Below are 19,196 nucleotides of genomic sequence, written 5' to 3'. Positions count from 1 at the left end.
ATACCTTCCATGGTTAAAGTGTTCCAGGAACTGTATTATCTGCCACTGCTATTATCAACTTTGAATGCTGTTTGTTATTACACGGAGTCTGTTAATAAACTTTTATTTGACTTTTAACCTGGTTGTCATGGTCACACCTTCGGGTAATCTTTCCACACTTACATGTCCAGGGGTCTGATTAAACCTTCCAGGTTTAATTTCATCTCAGCCCCGACAACTGAGGGTTCCTCCTGTCTGCCAAAACCCTCAGTTGTGACACCGACGCCAGTCTGCGGGGTTTGGGCGCAGTGTTTAAGCAACACTCTCTCCAGGGTTGGTAAACCAAGGAGGAATCTCTCCTCCCGATAAACATTCTGGAATTGCGGGCAGTGTTCAATGCATTGACATTTGCCCTGCCTCTGGTACAGAACAGGCCTGTTCAAGTACAATCAGACAATGCCACCACGGGGGCATACATAAACCATCAAGGCGGCACTCGAAGCCGCATGGCAATGATGGAAGTGTCAAAAATCCTCCGTTGGGCGGAACGCCATCTGCCAGCAATATTGGCAGTGTTCATTCAGGGAATCCTCAACTGGGAAGCGGATTTCCTCAGTCGTCAGGACGTGCACGCCGGAGAGTGGAGCCTTCATCAGGAAGTCTTTCAGCTCCTAGTGGACAAGTGGGGTCTAACAGATGTAGACCTGATGGCGTCTCGACACAATCAATGTTCCGGTCTTCGGACCAAGAACCAGGGATCCTCAAGCAGCATTCGTGGACGCACTGGCAATTCAGTGGAACGTTCGGCTGCCCTACGTGTTTCCTCCAGGGTCACTCCTGCCCAGGGTACTACGGAAGTTCAAGCAAGAAGGATGAATACTACTTCTAGTCGCTCCAGCGTGGCCCAGATGGCATTGGTTCTCAGACCTGCAGGATCTCTCGATAGAGAGTACTCTTCTACTTCCTCAATAGGGCCTCGTTCAGGGCCCTTGTGTCTTCCCGGACCTAGCCAGACTGGCTTTGACGGAGTGGCTCTTGAAGCTTCACTCCTGAGGGCCAAAGGATTCTCCGAGTTTGGTTATCCAAACTATGCTAAAGGCCTGCAAGCTGGCTTTTGCACTGATTTATTATAGGGTCTGGAATTCTTACTTCACATGGTGTGCTGCTAAGAATTACGATGCTTACAAATTTTGTACTTCCAGACTTCTGTCTTTTTTGCAACAATGCCTGGATTTAGGACTTTGTCTGGCCTACCTCAAGGTTCACATATCTGCATTGTTAGTGTGGTTTCAGAGAAAAATTGTGTCTATGCATGATGTTCATACTGTACATTCACTCAGAGCGTTCTACAGATTCAGCCTCCGTATGTCCCTCCTGTGGCTCCATGTGATTTTTCTGTTGTCCTGAATGCCCTGCAAGAGTCAGTGGACCTTAAATGGCTTACGGCTAAGGTCCTTTTCTTTTTGGCTATTGCCTCTGCCATAAGGGTATTGGACTTAGGCGCTTTGTCCTGTCATCCACCCTTTTTGATATTTTATCCTGACCGAGTAGTTCTCCGAACTCGCCCCGGTTATTTACCTAAGGTGGTGTCATCGTTTTAACCAAGAAATTGTGGTTCCGGCCTTCATCTCTTCTGACTTGTCCTCCAAAGAGCGGTCTTTGGATGTGATAAGGGCTCTCTGTATATATGTGGAGAGGACTGCCTCTATTAGGAGGTCAGATGCCCTATTTGTACTATTTGGTTTCCACAAACGTGGCTGACCTGCGAATAAGCAAATCTTGGGCAGATGGATTAGAATGGTGATTTAACAAGCTTATGCTGCTATTAAAGCCCATTCTACTCGGTCTGTTGGACCTTCTTGGGCGGCCCGCCATGGCGCGTCCACAGAACAATTGTGCAAGGCGTCTACGTGGTCCTCAGTGAACACGTTCATTAGGTTCTATGCCTTTGATACTTCCGCCTCCAAGGATGCTTCCTTTGGACTCCGGATTCTCGTACCCGTTAAGGCGCATCCCCTCCCTTGAGGAACTGCTTTAGGACATCCGCGATGTATTCCCTGTGGAACACAGTGTACCCCGCTGCAGAAAAGGAGATTTATGGTAGACTTACCATGGTTAAATCTCTTTCTGCGAGGTACACTTGGTTCCACAGGGCACCCACCCTGATGCACTTAGCTTCTTGAACGTGGTTCTATGTGACTAACATCTGCCTTCTCTTTTACCTGCTTCTGCATTGGACTGGGTAACAAAACTGAGCTCACAGTGCCTGGAGGCGGGGTTATAGAGGAGGCCCCGCAATGCATCCTGGGACAGTCTAAAGCTTTAGCCTGTTGGTGCCTCTGGATCAAGATCCATCTCTACACCCCAATGTATTCCCTGTGGAACCCAGTGTACCTCGTAGAAAAGAGATTTAACCATGGTAAGTCTACCATAAATCTCCTAATTATTATACAGGAGGTGCAGCCTGTAGTGTCCTGTTCCTATTATTATACAGGGGGACCAGACTGTGGTGTCTTGTTGTTGTTGTTGTTATTAATATACAGGGGGAGCAGCCTGTGGTGTCTTGTTGTTGTTGTTGTTGTTGTTGTTATTTTATTGTTATACAGGGGCAGCAGACTGTGGTGTCCTATTATTATTATTATACAAGGAGAGCAGCCTGTGCTGTCCTGTTGTTGTTGTTGTTGTTGTTATTATTATTATTATTATACAGGGGGAGCGGTCTGTGGTGTCATATTATTATTATTGTTATTGTTATTATTATTATCATCACCACAGTGACATCACTTATATCTATAGTAATAATACAGGCACATGACTGGGGAGGTGAGGGGATCTTGGAGCGTCACAGTGATGTCACTTATATCTATAATAATAATAATAATACAGAGACATGACTGGGGAGGTGAGGGGATCTGGGAGTATCACTGTGATGTTACTTATATCTATAATAATAATAATAGTAGTAATAATAATAGTAATAATAATACTACAGGGACATGATTGGGGAGGTGAGGGGATCTGGGAATGTCATAGTGACATCACTTATATCTATAGTAATAATACAGGGACATGACTGGGGAGGTGAGGGGATCTGGGAGTGTCACAGTGACATCACTTATATCTATAGTAATAATACAGGGACATGACTGGGGAGGTGAGGGGATCTGGGAGTGTCACAGATACATCACATATCTATAGTAATAATAAAGGGACATGACTGCTGGAGGTGAGGGGATCTGGGAGTGTCACAGTGATATCACTTATATCTATAGTAATAATACAAGGACATGACTGGGGAGGTGAGGGGATCTGGGAGCGTCACAGTGACTCACTTATATATATATACTAATAATACAGGGACATGACTGGGTAGGTGAGGGGATCTGGGAGTGTTACAGTGAAATCAAATATCTATAGTAATAATACAGGGACATGACTGGGGAGGTGAGGGGATCTGGGAGTGTCACAGTGACATCACTTATATCTATAATAATAATACAGGGACATGACTGGGGAGGTGAGGGGATCTGGGAGTGTCACAGTGATATCACTTATATCTATAGTAATAATACAGGTACATGACTGGGGAGGTGAGGGGATCTGGGAGTGTCACAGATACATCACTTATATCTATAGTAATAATAAAGGGACATGACTGCTGGAGGTGAGGGGATCTGGGAGTGTCACAGTGACATCACTTATATCTATAGTAATAATAAAGGGACATGACTGCTGGAGGTGAGGGGATCTGGGAGTGTCACAGTGATATCACTTATATCTATAGTAATAATACAAGGACATGACTGGAGAGGTGAGGGGATCTGGGAGTGTTACAGTGACATCAAATATCTATAGTAATAATACAGGGACATGACTGGGGAGGTGAGGGGATCTGGGAGTGTCACAGTGACATCACTTATATCTATAGTAATAATACAGGTACATGACTGGGGAGGTGAGGGGATCTGGGAGTGTCACAGATACATCACTTATATCTATAGTAATAATAAAGGGACATGACTGCTGGAGGTGAGGGGATCTGGGAGTGTCACAGTGACATCACTTATATCTATAGTAATAATAAAGGGACATGACTGCTGGAGGTGAGGGGATCTGGGAGTGTCACAGTGATATCACTTATATCTATAGTAATAATACAAGGACATGACTGGGGAGGTGAGGGGATCTGGGAGTGTCACAGTGACGTAACATATCTATAGTAATAATACAAGGACATGACTGGAGAGGTGAGGGGATCTGGGAGTGTTACAGTGACATCACACATCTATAGTAATAATACAGGGACATGACTGGGGAGGTGAGGGGATCTGGGAGTGTCACAGTGATATCACTTATATCTATAGTAATAATACAATGACATGACTGGAGAGGTGAGGGGATCTGGACTTATCACTGTGATGTTACTTATATCTATAATAATAATAATAATACAGGGACATGACTGGGGAGGTGAGGGGATTTGGGAGTGTCACAGTGACATCACATATCTATAGTAATAATACAAGGACATGACTGGGGAGGTGGGGGGATCTTGGAGTATCACTCTGACGTCACTTATATCTATAATAATAATAATACAGGGACATGACTGGGGAGGTGAGGGGATTTGGGAGTGTCACAGTGACATCACATATCTATAGTAATAATACAAGGACATGACTGGGGAGGTGGGGGGATCTTGGAGTATCACTCTGACGTCACTTATATCTATAATAATAATAATACAGGGACATGACTGGGGAGGTGAGGGGATCTGGGAGTGTCACAGTAACATCGCTTATATCTATAGTAATAATACAGGGACATGACTGGGGAGGTGAGGGGATTTGGGAGTGTCACAGTGACATCACTTATATCTATAGTAATAATACAGGGACATGACTGGGGAGGTGAGGGGATTTGGGAGTGTCACAGTGACATCACATATCTATAGTGATAATACAGGGACATGACTGGGGAGGTGAGGGGATCTTGGAGTATCACTGTGATATCACTTATATCTATAATAATACAGGGACATGGTTTGGGGGGTGAGGGGATCTGGAAGTGTCACAGTGACATAGCTTATATCTATAGTAATAATACAGGGACATGACTGGGGAGGTGAGGGCATCTGGGAGTGTTACAGTGACATCACATATCTATAGTATTAATACAGGGACATGACTGGGGAGGTGAGGGGATCTTGGAGTATCACTGTGCTGTCACTTATATCTATAATAATAATCATAATAATAATAATACTACAGGGACATGACTGGGGAGGTGAGGGGATCTTGGAGTTGTCACAGTGACATCACTTATATCTATAACAATAATACAGGGACATGACTGGGGAGGTGAGGGGATCTGGGAGCGTCACAGTGACATCACTTATATCTATAGTAATAATATAGGGACATGACTGGGGAGGGGATTTGAGAGTGTCACACTGACATCACATATCTATAGTTATAATAGAAAAACTTGTTTGAGCGGCACTAAGAAATTATTATACCAAAGTCCATGTACACCTGAGCCGTTAGGGGTGCAGAAGAGCACAGGTAGCAGCACACCAATTAGTATACAATTAATAAGCCTTTCATTCCATTTATAGCAGCAATGCTTGGACATAATGTTCAAAAAAAGTCATAAAAAAGCAGTCAATGATCCGGGTATCGCATATTCACCCATTCCTTCAAGATGTATCATTTAGAAAACCATCAGTCAACAAATTTGTTACGGTAGTAACCACCACCGTCCTCCAGGACTATCTTAGACTATCAGCAGAGCCTATAACTACCTGCACTAGATGGAATACAAGCCCATCAAAAATCTAAGACCATTAAACATTCAAATAATGTGCTCAATTAGATGCCCATATAAGGACTTCCACAACACACACCTCTATACCATGTGACCACATATGACCTCGCCGTTGCCCACAAATATCAGCGCCAAATTAGCAGCACCTGTGTCCCCTCACCTGTCTGCCCACCGCATCACCGGAAGTGACGCAGCCGTGATCCAGGAAAAAACTCTAGGGCACTGAGTCACATGACGTGGCCTGCATCACCGGAAGTGACGCACGCACACGTGACCACATGGTTGGCGGAAGTTCACGCATTACCTACCAATCGCACCGAACAGGCACAGACGGGGACATCTGATAACCGCCCCACTGTGTCAGTCACCGCAAGTGGCGCAATACCTAATCCAGTGGACTAACACACATGATAAATGTATATATAGGACAAATGAAAAGACATTGGCTATGGTTATCAATATTGGTGTAACAAGACATAGCATAACATATAGAACTATCAAAATATTCTAGATATAAAGTAGTTGTACGATAAACAACCTGCAGATCATTGTAAAGAGAAAGATAAGCTGGAAACCTCGTTGCAGCGAAAAATTCCACTGCAGCAATTATCACAGTAAAAAATTATCTTGTACAGTAAACCCCCACATGAAAAGAGAAGGCTATAAAGATGAAGAAAGAGTAAACTCCTCATTGAGACCAGATGGTGCCATATTGTTCAGTTTGTACATCCACTGGCATTCCCGGTGCAGTAGAAGCTTGTGTCTATCACTGCCTCTTTTGAGCGGTGGAATGTGGTCCACTGGCATAAAATGAAAGTCAACAGACAGAGGAGGGGGGGGGGGGGGGGTGCAAATCCCCAGCCCTAAATTTCCCCCCAGCACATAAAAAATTACCTGTAACCGTACCTGAACCTCTCTGGTAATAGAAATTCAGAGAATTAGTCACACATGTTTAGCTGCTGATCCACTTCACGGCTTCTCCGATATCATCAGTCCGAATATACATAATGGCAGAGCCCACATAGGGCCATGTAATTTGTCACAGTAGGCCTCATGATAAAAGCTATTACTAAAACACATCCAGACAGAGAGCAAACTTACCCGGGAGCCACCCCCAGGATCTCCCACTGGCACTACAAGGAACAGCATGCCTTCCACATACTGCTCCCATTCAATGCAAAAGTCGCGTAGAGTATGTTTTTCATCAAACAAGTGCCCTTGCTACAGGCGGTGTGCTGGCATCTATACCTACTTGTGCTTTCTTAATAGATGCACGGTGCATACCAATTCTCTCTCTGATCATCCTTATGGTTTTTCCCACGTAGATTTTGTTGCAAGGACATACAATAGTATATACAACAAATTTAGATTCACAATTCAATCTGTGGCGGATCGGATAATCGGTGGTAGTTATTGGATGACGAAACTGGCCTCCAGGTAACATATGCGAGCAGTTCACACATTTGGAGCATTTATAAGCTCCTTCAGAAGTTTAAACCAGCCCGAACTTGTCGCCACAGTGGGACTAATGTCCGAATATGTTATCCGTTCTGTCCAGGTTCTACTTCGTCTGTAACAGAAGAAAGGCGGTTGTTGACGTGATGGTCCCAGTATCGGATCTGATTCAATTATGTGCCAATCGCAGCCCTAGTTATTCCTGAGGTTATTGAATTTGTACCGGAGAATGATAATCTTATAATTTCTGATGCCCGGTCATCTTGTTTCATAAGGGACAACTCGGTCCAATGATAAACATTTGTTTATTGCTGCTGACAGCTCCTCTGGCTCATAACCCCGTTCTAAGAATTTTTGACCCATTACTTTCAGAGCTTCAGATAGTTGAGTTCTATCAGACATCATTCTAACCACTCTGACAAGTTGGGGGAAAAGGGAGACCCCTCTTCAGGGCTGAGGATGAAAACTTGGTGACAACAATAACGTGTTTTTGTCCGTACTCTTTCTAAAAATATTGGTCTTACATTGGTCATCACCAATTGTTACTGTAACATCCCAAAAAATAAATTTTGTAGGGCTGCTGCTGCTGCAGGAGAATCTGATCAAACCTGGAATGATGTTCAAATAGTCCACAAATTGTAAAAGAAGGTCCTCACCCCCAGTCCAAATAAAAAAAGTTCATCTATATACCTTATGTAAAACGCAACATATTGCGAATATGCTGCTTTACCCATAATGTGTTGATGTTCATAATTATACATGTATAGATTCACATACGATGGGGCCATATTTTACCCCATTGCAGTGCCAGTAAGTTGAAGAAAAAAGTGTTGTTAAACAAAAAATAATTCTTATGGAGTATCACCTCCATAAGTAAGGTCAAAAATTCAATTGGTGGACCAGAATAACACAAGGGGACGTGTCTGGGTGATGACTGGAGAGGTGACTGCTTGGAATGGGACATTTTACAGTAACACCAGGGGACGTGTCTGGGTGATGACTGGAGAGGTGACTGCTTGGAATGGGACATTGTACAGTAACACCAGGGGACGTGTCTGGGTGATGACAGGAGAGGTGATAGCTTGGAATGGGACATTGTACAGTAACACCAGGGGATGTGTCTGGGTGAAGACTGGAAAGGTGACTGCTGGGAATAAGACATTATACAGTAACACCAGGGGATGTGTCTGGGTGATGACTGGAGAGGTGACTGCTGGGAATGGGACATTATACAGTAACACCGGGGGACGTGTCTGGGTGATGACTGGAGAGGTGACTGCTGGGAATGGGACATTATACAGTAAAACCAGGGGACGTGTCTGGGTGATGACAGGAGAGGTGATAGCTTGGAATGGGACATTGTACAGTAACACCAGGGGATGTGTCTGGGTGAAGACTGGAAAGGTGACTGCTGGGAATAAGACATTATACAGTAACACCAGGGGATGTGTCTGGGTGATGACTGGAGAGGTGACTGCTGGGAATGGGACATTATACAGTAACACCGGGGGACGTGTCTGGGTGATGACTGGAGAGGTGACTGCTGGGAATGGGACATTATACAGTAACACCAGGGGATGTGTCTGGGTGATGACTGGAGAGGTGACTGCTGGGAATGGGACATTATACAGTAACACCAGGGGATGTGTCTGGGTGATGACTGGAGAGGTGACTGCTGGGAATGGGACATTATACAGTAACACCGGGGGACGTGTCTGAGTGATGACTGGAGAGATGACTGCTGGGAATGGGACATTATACAGTAACACCAGGGGACGTGTCTGGGTGATGACTGTATCACTGTGTGTGTGTCAGGTTCCTATAAGGTGTCATGATGTCACTGTCTATGTCTCCATGCAGGAGGAGGAGTATATAGAGGAACACAGGGGTCTGTACAAGGACGTGATGATGAGGAATCACCGGCCCCTCACATCACTGGGTAAGAATAGACTGTCATGTATTGTACAAGGAAGGGCAGGTATGGAGCCCCCTATATACACACATCTCCTGATAATCACATATATACACTGTACTCAGTCACTGTGTGTCTCCTACAGATGGACCCAGTAACAGAGATACCCCAGAGAGATGTCCCCGTCCTCTGTATTCCCAGGACTGTACAGAGGAGAATCACAGGATCCCACAGGAGGATCAGGTAGGTGGGATTTAGGGTCTCCCTAATATACCAAAGTGACTGTCACTATATGATCTGTAGAGAAGCTGTGTGTCTTATACACTGATATTATACTGTTTCACCTCTGTTTAACCTGACTGTATGCAAATGTCAGTATAGAGTGTTTGTTTTTTTAGGTTGAACGTCTGATTGATATTAAAACAGAAGATATAGAGGAAGAAGAAGAGACGTATGTGACTGATATAAAGGCAGAAGATATAGAGGGAGAAGAAGATACGTATGTGACTGATATAAAGGCAAAAGATATAGAGGGAGAAGGAGAGACGTATGTGACTGATATAAAGACAGAAAATAAAGAGGGAGAAGAAGAGACGTATGTGACTGATATAAAGGCAGAAGATATAGCGGGAGAAGAAGAGACGTATGTGACTGATATAAAGACAGAAGATATAGAGGGAGAAGAAGAGACGTATGTGACTGATATAAAGGCAGAAGATATAGAGGGAGAAGAAGAGATGTATTTGACTGATATAAAGACAGAAGATATAGAAGGAGAAGAAGAAACGTATGTGACTGATATAAAGGCAGAAGATATAGCGGGAGAAGAAGAGACGTATGTGAGGAGTGATCAGCAGTGTAAGGAGGAGGAGATCCCTACAGATATCAGCACAGGTGAGTAATAATCACTTATTACAAAAAAGAGTCACATATTCTCCTTGCTCAGTCACTACAGCAATCTCTTATCCTACTCCCTCCTCTGTCAGTACAAACTAATGAGGAATATGTATTTTTCCAGTGTGGACTCAGGAGCCATCAGCCCCTATTATACTCCTGCTCTCCTCATCACATCATGTCACTGTGTGTTACCAGCCCAGAGATCTGACCAGTCTTCTCCCCACACTCTCTGGTGTATCTCATACATCAGGACCCATCAGCCCCTATTATACTCCTGCTCTCCTCCTCACATCATGCCACTGTGTGTTAACAGCCCAGAGATCTGACCAGTCTCCTCCCACACTGTCTGGTGTATCTCATACATCAGGAGCCATCAGCCACTATTATACTCCTGCTCTCCCCCTCACATCATGTCACTGTGTTACCAGCCCAGATATCTGACCAGTCTTCTCCCCACACTCTCTGGTGTATCTCATACATCAGGACCCATCAGCCCCTATTATACTCCTGCTCTCCTCCTCACATCATGCCACTGTGTGTTACCAGCCCAGAGATATGACCAGTCTCCTCCCACACTGTCTGGTGTATCTCATACATCAGGAGCCATCAGCCCCTATTATACTTCTGCTCTCCTTCTCATATCATGTCACTGTGTGTTACCAGCCCAGAGGTCTGACCTGTCTCCTCCCCACACTCTCTGGTGTATCTCGTACATCAGGAGCCATCAGCCCCTATTATACTCCCGCTCTCCCCCTCACATCATGTCAATGTGTGTTACCAGCCCAGAGATCTGACCAGTCTCCTCCCCACACTCTCTGGTGTATCTCATACATCAGGAGCCATCAGCCCCTATTATACTCCCGCTCTCCCCCTCACATCATGTCACTGTGTGTTACCAGCCCAGAGATCTGACCAGTCTCCTCCCCACACTCTCTGGTGTATCTCATACATCAGGATCCATCAGTCCCTATTATACTCCTGCTCTAACCTCACATCATGTCACTGTGTGTTACCAGCCCAGAGATCTGACCAGTCTCCTCCCCACACTCTCTGGTGTATCTCATACATCAGGAGCCATCAGCCCCTATTATACTTCTGCTCTCCTTCTTATATCATGTCTGTCACAACTGAGGGTTTTGGCTGACGGGAGGAAGCCTCAGTTGTAGGGGCTGAGTTGAAATTAAACTTGGGAGGTTTAATCAGACCCCTGGACATGTAAGTGCAGAATGATTACCCGAAGGTGTGACCATGACAACCAGTTTAAAATTAAAAATAAAAGTTTATTAACAGACTCCATGTGATAACAAGCAGCATTCAAGGTTCAGCAAAGACAGTGGCAAATAACACAGTTCCTGGATTACATAACCATAGAATGTTTCTCAGAGCACTGGTAGGTTAGAACAGATGTAAAAGTCCTTTGATGGAATCACCTTACCAGGCCTGGTTGTAGTTGTGGAGATAGCCGAGGAACATGCTAGTAGTTGTAACAGGTGAATCTGGTAACTTGAGTAAGCTGCTGTATCAGTTGGATGGAACCAGCCAGGTGGTAAGACACGGAGTGGATGCTGAGTGGAATCAGCCAGGTGATGAAACACAGGGTGGATGCTGAATGGAATCAGCCAGGTACTAAAGTCACGGAGTGTATGCTGGGTGGAACCAGCCAGGTGATGAAATAAAGAGTGGATGATGTGAGATGCTAGTGAGCGTAGAAACAGAATAGCTGATAGATGATTACCGGTGGTAGTGGATACTGCTGGTAAGATAGGATCCGCTGGATCAGCACCGGTGTTTAGTAGAAGCTGAAATCTGATGAAAGCTGGCTGCTGGAAGCAGATAGTAGATAGCTGGAAACTGGACAGCCACGGAGGACTGTAGAGTCAGGCTGCACCGCAGGATGGTGGGCAGGTGCGGGTCTCTTTGTGGATGCTGGAGACAGGAACTGGAACCTTGAGAAACAAGCCACAGGAGAGAGAGACTGGAACAAGGTATGACATTCAAAGCACTGACATCTATCTGGCCCAGACACAGGATACTTATACCTGCTGCTATGCAGGCATTGGCTAGGCAATTATGCAGATTCCAGAGACGGTGGATTGGAGGATTTGGAGCATGTGATCAAATCCAACATGGCTGCGCCCATGCTGGAACCTGGAGGGAAAACTGGTTTGAAATGTAATGTGTGAACATAGTGATAATGGCGGCGCCAGCCGCGGAGGACAGGAGACGCCAGATGGCAATTATATGCTGAGACACGTGGAGGACAGCGGAGGCCGCGGCAAGCATAATCAACCACTCTGAGAACCTGCAGCAATATTACAGGAACGGCCGCGGAGGACGGGAGACGCCATGTTGGATTCAAACATGGCGTCGCTGTAGCAGTGTCTCAGAACGACAGGAGAGATGCACAGAGTGTGGACACAGATGAGATCCGGACTTGGAACGCTGGGCCAGTCTCAGAAGACACCTGAACGGCAGGTAATGGCGTCCAGATACCTGGATCGTGACAATGTCACTGTGTGTTACCAGCCCAGAGGTCTGACCTGTCTCCTCGCCACACTCTCTGGTGTATCTCATACATCAGGAGCCATCAGCCCCTATTATACTCCTGCTCTCCCCTCACATCATGTCACTGTGTTACCAGCCCAGAGATCTGACCAGTCTCCTCCCCACACTCTCTGGTGTATCTCATACATCAGGAGCCATCAGCCCCTATTATACTCCTGCTCTCCCCTCACATCATGTCATTTTGTTACCAGCCCAGAGATCTGACCAGTCTCCTCCCCACACTCTCTGGTGTATCTCATACATCAGGAGCCATTAGCCCCTATTATACTCCTGCTCTCCCCTCACATCATGTCACTGTGTTACCAGCCCAGAGATCTGACCAGTCTCCTCCCCACACTCTCTGGTGTATCTCATACATCAGGAGCCATCAGCCCCTATTATACTCCTGCTCTCCCCTCACATCATGTCATTTTGTTACCAGCCCAGAGATCTGACCAGTCTCCTCCTCACACTCTCTGGTGTATCTCATACATCAGGAGACATCAGCCCCTATTATACTCCTGCTCTCCCCCTCACATCATGTCACTGTGTTACCAGCCCAGAGATCTGACCAGTCTCCTCCCCACACTCTCTGGTGTATCTCATACATCAGGAGCCATCAGCCCCTATTATACTCCTGCTCTCCCTCAAATCATGTCACTGTGTGTTACCAGCTTAGAGATCTGACCAGTCTCCTCCCCACACTCTCTGGTGTATCTCATACATCAGGAGCCATCAGCCCCTATTATACTCCTGCTCTCCCCCTCACATCATGTCACTGTGTGTTACCAGCCCAGAGATCTGACCAGTCTCCTCCCCACACTCTCTGGTGTATCTCATACATCAGGAGCCATCAGCCCCTATTATACTCCTGCTCTCCCTCAAATCATGTCATTTTGTTACCAGCCCAGAGATCTGACCAGTCTCCTCCTCACACTCTCTGGTGTATCTCATACATCAGGAGCCATCAGCCCCTATTATACTCCTGCTCTCCCCCTCACATCATGTCACTGTGTGTTACCAGCCCAGAGATCTGGCCAGTCTCCTCCCCACACTCTCTGGTGTATCTCATACATCAGGAGCCATCAGCCCCTATTATACTCCTGCTCTCCCCTCACATCATGTCACTGTGTTACCAGCCCAGAGATCTGACCAGTCTCCTCCCCACACTCTCTGGTGTATCTCATACATCAGGAGCAATCAGCCCCTATTATACTCATGCTCTCCCCCTCACATCATGTCACTGTGTGTTACCAGCCCAGAGATCTGACCAGTCTCCTCCCCACACTCTCTGGTGTATCTCATACATCAGGAGACATCAGCCCCTATAATACTCCTGCTCTCCCCTCACATCATGTCACTGTGTGTTACCAGCTTAGAGATCTGACCAGTCTCCTCCCCACACTCTCTGGTGTATCTCATACATCAGGAGCCATCAGCCCCTATTATACTCCTGCTCTCCCCTCACATCATGTCATTTTGTTACCAGCCCAGAGATCTGACCAGTCTCCTCCTCACACTCTCTGGTGTATCTCATACATCAGGAGCCATCAGCCCCTATTATACTCCTGCTCTCCTCCTCACATCATGTCACTGTGTGTTACCAGCCCAGAGATCTGGCCTGTCTCCTCCCCACACTCTCTGGTGTATCTCATACATCAGGAGACATCAGCCCCTATTATACTCCTGCTCTCCCCTCACATCATGTCACTGTGTTACCAGCCCAGAGATCTGACCAGTCTCCTCCCCACACTCTCTGGTGTATCTCATACATCAGTAGCCATCAGCCCCTATTATACTCCTGCTCTCCCCTCACATCATGTCACTGTGTTACCAGCCCAGAGATCTGACCAGTCTCCTCCCCACACTCTCTGGTGTATCTCATACATCAGGAGCAATCAGCCCCTATTATACTCATGCTCTCCCCCTCACATCATGTCACTGTGTGTTACCAGCCCAGAGATCTGACCAGTCTCCTCCCCACACTCTCTGGTGTATCTCATACATCAGGAGCCATTAGCCCCTATTATACTCCTGCTCTCCCCTCACATCATGTCACTGTGTTACCAGCCCAGAGATCTGACCAGTCTCCTCCCCACACTCTCTGGTGTATCTCATACATCAGGAGCCATCAGCCCCTATTATACTCCTGCTCTCCCCTCACATCATGTCATTTTGTTACCAGCCCAGAGATCTGACCAGTCTCCTCCTCACACTCTCTGGTGTATCTCATACATCAGGAGACATCAGCCCCTATTATACTCCTGCTCTCCCCCTCACATCATGTCACTGTGTTACCAGCCCAGAGATCTGACCAGTCTCCTCCCCACACTCTCTGGTGTATCTCATACATCAGGAGCCATCAGCCCCTATTATACTCCTGCTCTCCCTCAAATCATGTCACTGTGTGTTACCAGCTTAGAGATCTGACCAGTCTCCTCCCCACACTCTCTGGTGTATCTCATACATCAGGAGCCATCAGCCCCTATTATACTCCTGCTCTCCCCCTCACATCATGTCACTGTGTGTTACCAGCCCAGAGATCTGACCAGTCTCCTCCCCACACTCTCTGGTGTATCTCATACATCAGGAGCCATCAGCCCCTATTATACTCCTGCTCTCCCTCAAATCATGTCATTTTGTTACCAGCCCAGAGATCTGACCAGTCTCCTCCTCACACTCTCTGGTGTATCTCATACATCAGGAGCCATCAGCCCCTATTATACTCCTGCTCTCCCCCTCACATCATGTCACTGTGTGTTACCAGCCCAGAGATCTGTCCAGTCTCCTCCCCACACTCTCTGGTGTATCTCATACATCAGGAGCCATCAGCCCCTATTATACTCCTGCTCTCCCCTCACATCATGTCACTGTGTTACCAGCCCAGAGATCTGACCAGTCTCCTCCCCACACTCTCTGGTGTATCTCATACATCAGGAGCAATCAGCCCCTATTATACTCATGCTCTCCCCCTCACATCATGTCACTGTGTGTTACCAGCCCAGAGATCTGACCAGTCTCCTCCCCACACTCTCTGGTGTATCTCATACATCAGGAGACATCAGCCCCTATAATACTCCTGCTCTCCCCTCACATCATGTCACTGTGTGTTACCAGCTTAGAGATCTGACCAGTCTCCTCCCCACACTCTCTGGTGTATCTCATACATCAGGAGCCATCAGCCCCTATTATACTCCTGCTCTCCCCTCACATCATGTCATTTTGTTACCAGCCCAGAGATCTGACCAGTCTCCTCCTCACACTCTCTGGTGTATCTCATACATCAGGAGCCATCAGCCCCTATTATACTCCTGCTCTCCCCCTCACATCATGTCACTGTGTGTTACCAGCCCAGAGATCTGGCCAGTCTCCTCCCCACACTCTCTGGTGTATCTCATACATCAGGAGACATCAGCCCCTATTATACTCCTGCTCTCCCCTCACATCATGTCACTGTGTTACCAGCCCAGAGATCTGACCAGTCTCCTCCCCACACTCTCTGGTGTATCTCATACATCAGTAGCCATCAGCCCCTATTATACTCCTGCTCTCCCCTCACATCATGTCACTGTGTTACCAGCCCAGAGATCTGACCAGTCTCCTCCCCACACTCTCTGGTGTATCTCATACATCAGGAGCAATCAGCCCCTATTATACTCATGCTCTCCCCCTCACATCATGTCACTGTGTGTTACCAGCCCAGAGATCTGACCAGTCTCCTCCCCACACTCTCTGGTGTATCTCATACATCAGGAGCCATTAGCCCCTATTATACTCCTGCTCTCCCCTCACATCATGTCACTGTGTTACCAGCCCAGAGATCTGACCAGTCTCCTCCCCACACTCTCTGGTGTATCTCATACATCAGGAGCCATCAGCCCCTATTATACTCCTGCTCTCCCCTCACATCATGTCATTTTGTTACCAGCCCAGAGATCTGACCAGTCTCCTCCTCACACTCTCTGGTGTATCTCATACATCAGGAGACATCAGCCCCTATTATACTCCTGCTCTCCCCCTCACATCATGTCACTGTGTTACCAGCCCAGAGATCTGACCAGTCTCCTCCCCACACTCTCTGGTGTATCTCATACATCAGGAGCCATCAGCCCCTATTATACTCCTGCTCTCCCTCAAATCATGTCACTGTGTGTTACCAGCTTAGAGATCTGACCAGTCTCCTCCCCACACTCTCTGGTGTATCTCATACATCAGGAGCCATCAGCCCCTATTATACTCCTGCTCTCCCCTCACATCATGTCATTTTGTTACCAGCCCAGAGATCTGACCAGTCTCCTCCTCACACTCTCTGGTGTATCTCATACATCAGGAGCCATCAGCCCCTATTATACTCCTGCTCTCCCCCTCACATCATGTCACTGTGTGTTACCAGCCCAGAGATCTGGCCAGTCTCCTCCCCACACTCTCTGGTGTATCTCATACATCAGGAGACATCAGCCCCTATTATACTCCTGCTCTCCCCTCACATCATGTCACTGTGTTACCAGCCCAGAGATCTGACCAGTCTCCTCCCCACACTCTCTGGTGTATCTCATACATCAGTAGCCATCAGCCCCTATTATACTCCTGCTCTCCCCTCACATCATGTCACTGTGTTACCAGCCCAGAGATCTGACCAGTCTCCTCCCCACACTCTCTGGTGTATCTCATACATCAGGAGCAATCAGCCCCTATTATACTCATGCTCTCCCCCTCACATCATGTCACTGTGTGTTACCAGCCCAGAGATCTGACCAGTCTCCTCCCCACACTCTCTGGTGTATCTCATACATCAGGAGCCATTAGCCCCTATTATACTCCTGCTCTCCCCTCACATCATGTCACTGTGTTACCAGCCCAGAGATCTGACCAGTCTCCTCCCCACACTCTCTGGTGTATCTCATACATCAGGAGCCATCAGCCCCTATTATACTCCTGCTCTCCCCTCACATCATGTCATTTTGTTACCAGCCCAGAGATCTGACCAGTCTCCTCCTCACACTCTCTGGTGTATCTCATACATCAGGAGACATCAGCCCCTATTATACTCCTGCTCTCCCCCTCACATCATGTCACTGTGTTACCAGCCCAGAGATCTGACCAGTCTCCTCCCCACACTCTCTGGTGTATCTCATACATCAGGAGCCATCAGCCCCTATTATACTCCTGCTCTCCCTCAAATCATGTCACTGTGTGTTACCAGCTTAGAGATCTGACCAGTCTCCTCCCCACACTCTCTGGTGTATCTCATACATCAGGAGCCATCAGCCCCTATTATACTCCTGCTCTCCCCCTCACATCATGTCACTGTGTGTTACCAGCCCAGAGATCTGACCAGTCTCCTCCCCACACTCTCTGGTGTATCTCATACATCAGGAGCCATCAGCCCCTATTATACTCCTGCTCTCCCTCAAATCATGTCATTTTGTTACCAGCCCAGAGATCTGACCAGTCTCCTCCTCACACTCTCTGGTGTATCTCATACATCAGGAGCCATCAGCCCCTATTATACTCCTGCTCTCCCCCTCACATCATGTCACTGTGTGTTACCAGCCCAGAGATCTGGCCAGTCTCCTCCCCACACTCTCTGGTGTATCTCATACATCAGGAGACATCAGCCCCTATTATACTCCTGCTCTCCCCTCACATCATGTCACTGTGTTACCAGCCCAGAGATCTGACCAGTCTCCTCCCCACACTCTCTGGTGTATCTCATACATCAGGAGCCATCAGCCCCTATTATACTCCTGCTCTCCCCTCACATCATGTCACTGTGTTACCAGCCCAGAGATCTGACCAGTCTCCTCCCCACACTCTCTGGTGTATCTCATACATCAGGAGCAATCAGCCCCTATTATACTCATGCTCTCCCCCTCACATCATGTCACTGTGTGTTACCAGCCCAGAGATCTGACCAGTCTCCTCCCCACACTCTCTGGTGTATCTCATACATCAGGAGACATCAGCCCCTATAATACTCCTGCTCTCCCCTCACATCATGTCACTGTGTGTCACCAGCCCAGAGATCTGACCAGTCTCCTCCCCACACTCTCTGGTGTATCTCATACATCAGGAGCCATCAGCCCCTATTATACTCCTGCTCTCCCTCAAATCATGTCACTGTGTGTTACCAGCTTAGAGATCTGACCAGTCTCCTCCCCACACTCTCTGGTGTATCTCATACATCAGGAGCCATCAGCCCCTATTATACTCCTGCTCTCCCCTCACATCATGTCATTTTGTTACCAGCCCAGAGATCTGACCAGTCTCCTCCTCACACTCTCTGGTGTATCTCATACATCAGGAGACATCAGCCCCTATTATACTCCTGCTCTCCCCCTCACATCATGTCACTGTGTTACCAGCCCAGAGATCTGACCAGTCTCCTCCCCACACTCTCTGGTGTATCTCATACATCAGGAGCCATCAGCCCCTATTATACTCCTGCTCTCCCTCAAATCATGTCACTGTGTGTTACCAGCTTAGAGATCTGACCAGTCTCCTCCCCACACTCTCTGGTGTATCTCATACATCAGGAGCCATCAGCCCCTATTATACTCCTGCTCTCCCCCTCACATCATGT

General features: G+C 47.2%; 1 protein-coding gene across 1 annotated transcript in view; it reads left to right on the top strand.

Moving 5' to 3' along the window:
- LOC134983741 (oocyte zinc finger protein XlCOF22-like) overlaps window positions 1-19,196 on the top strand; it is an 83,507-nt gene that overhangs the window by 38,470 nt on the left and 25,841 nt on the right. Inside the window, exons 2-4 of the mRNA XM_063949388.1 lie at window positions 9,121-9,199; window positions 9,318-9,415; window positions 9,571-10,066. Of these exons, the coding sequence (XP_063805458.1) occupies window positions 9,166-9,199; window positions 9,318-9,415; window positions 9,571-10,066 (628 nt within the window). The 5' untranslated portion in view covers window positions 9,121-9,165. The remainder of the gene's footprint in view (window positions 1-9,120; window positions 9,200-9,317; window positions 9,416-9,570; window positions 10,067-19,196) is intronic.

This window comes from Pseudophryne corroboree (genome assembly GCF_028390025.1).
Source record: "Pseudophryne corroboree isolate aPseCor3 chromosome 3 unlocalized genomic scaffold, aPseCor3.hap2 SUPER_3_unloc_22, whole genome shotgun sequence".
Lineage (NCBI taxonomy): Eukaryota > Metazoa > Chordata > Amphibia > Anura > Myobatrachidae > Pseudophryne > Pseudophryne corroboree.
The sequence above is the reverse complement of the archived record's forward strand: the minus strand, read 5'-3'. Positions and strand labels throughout refer to the sequence as shown.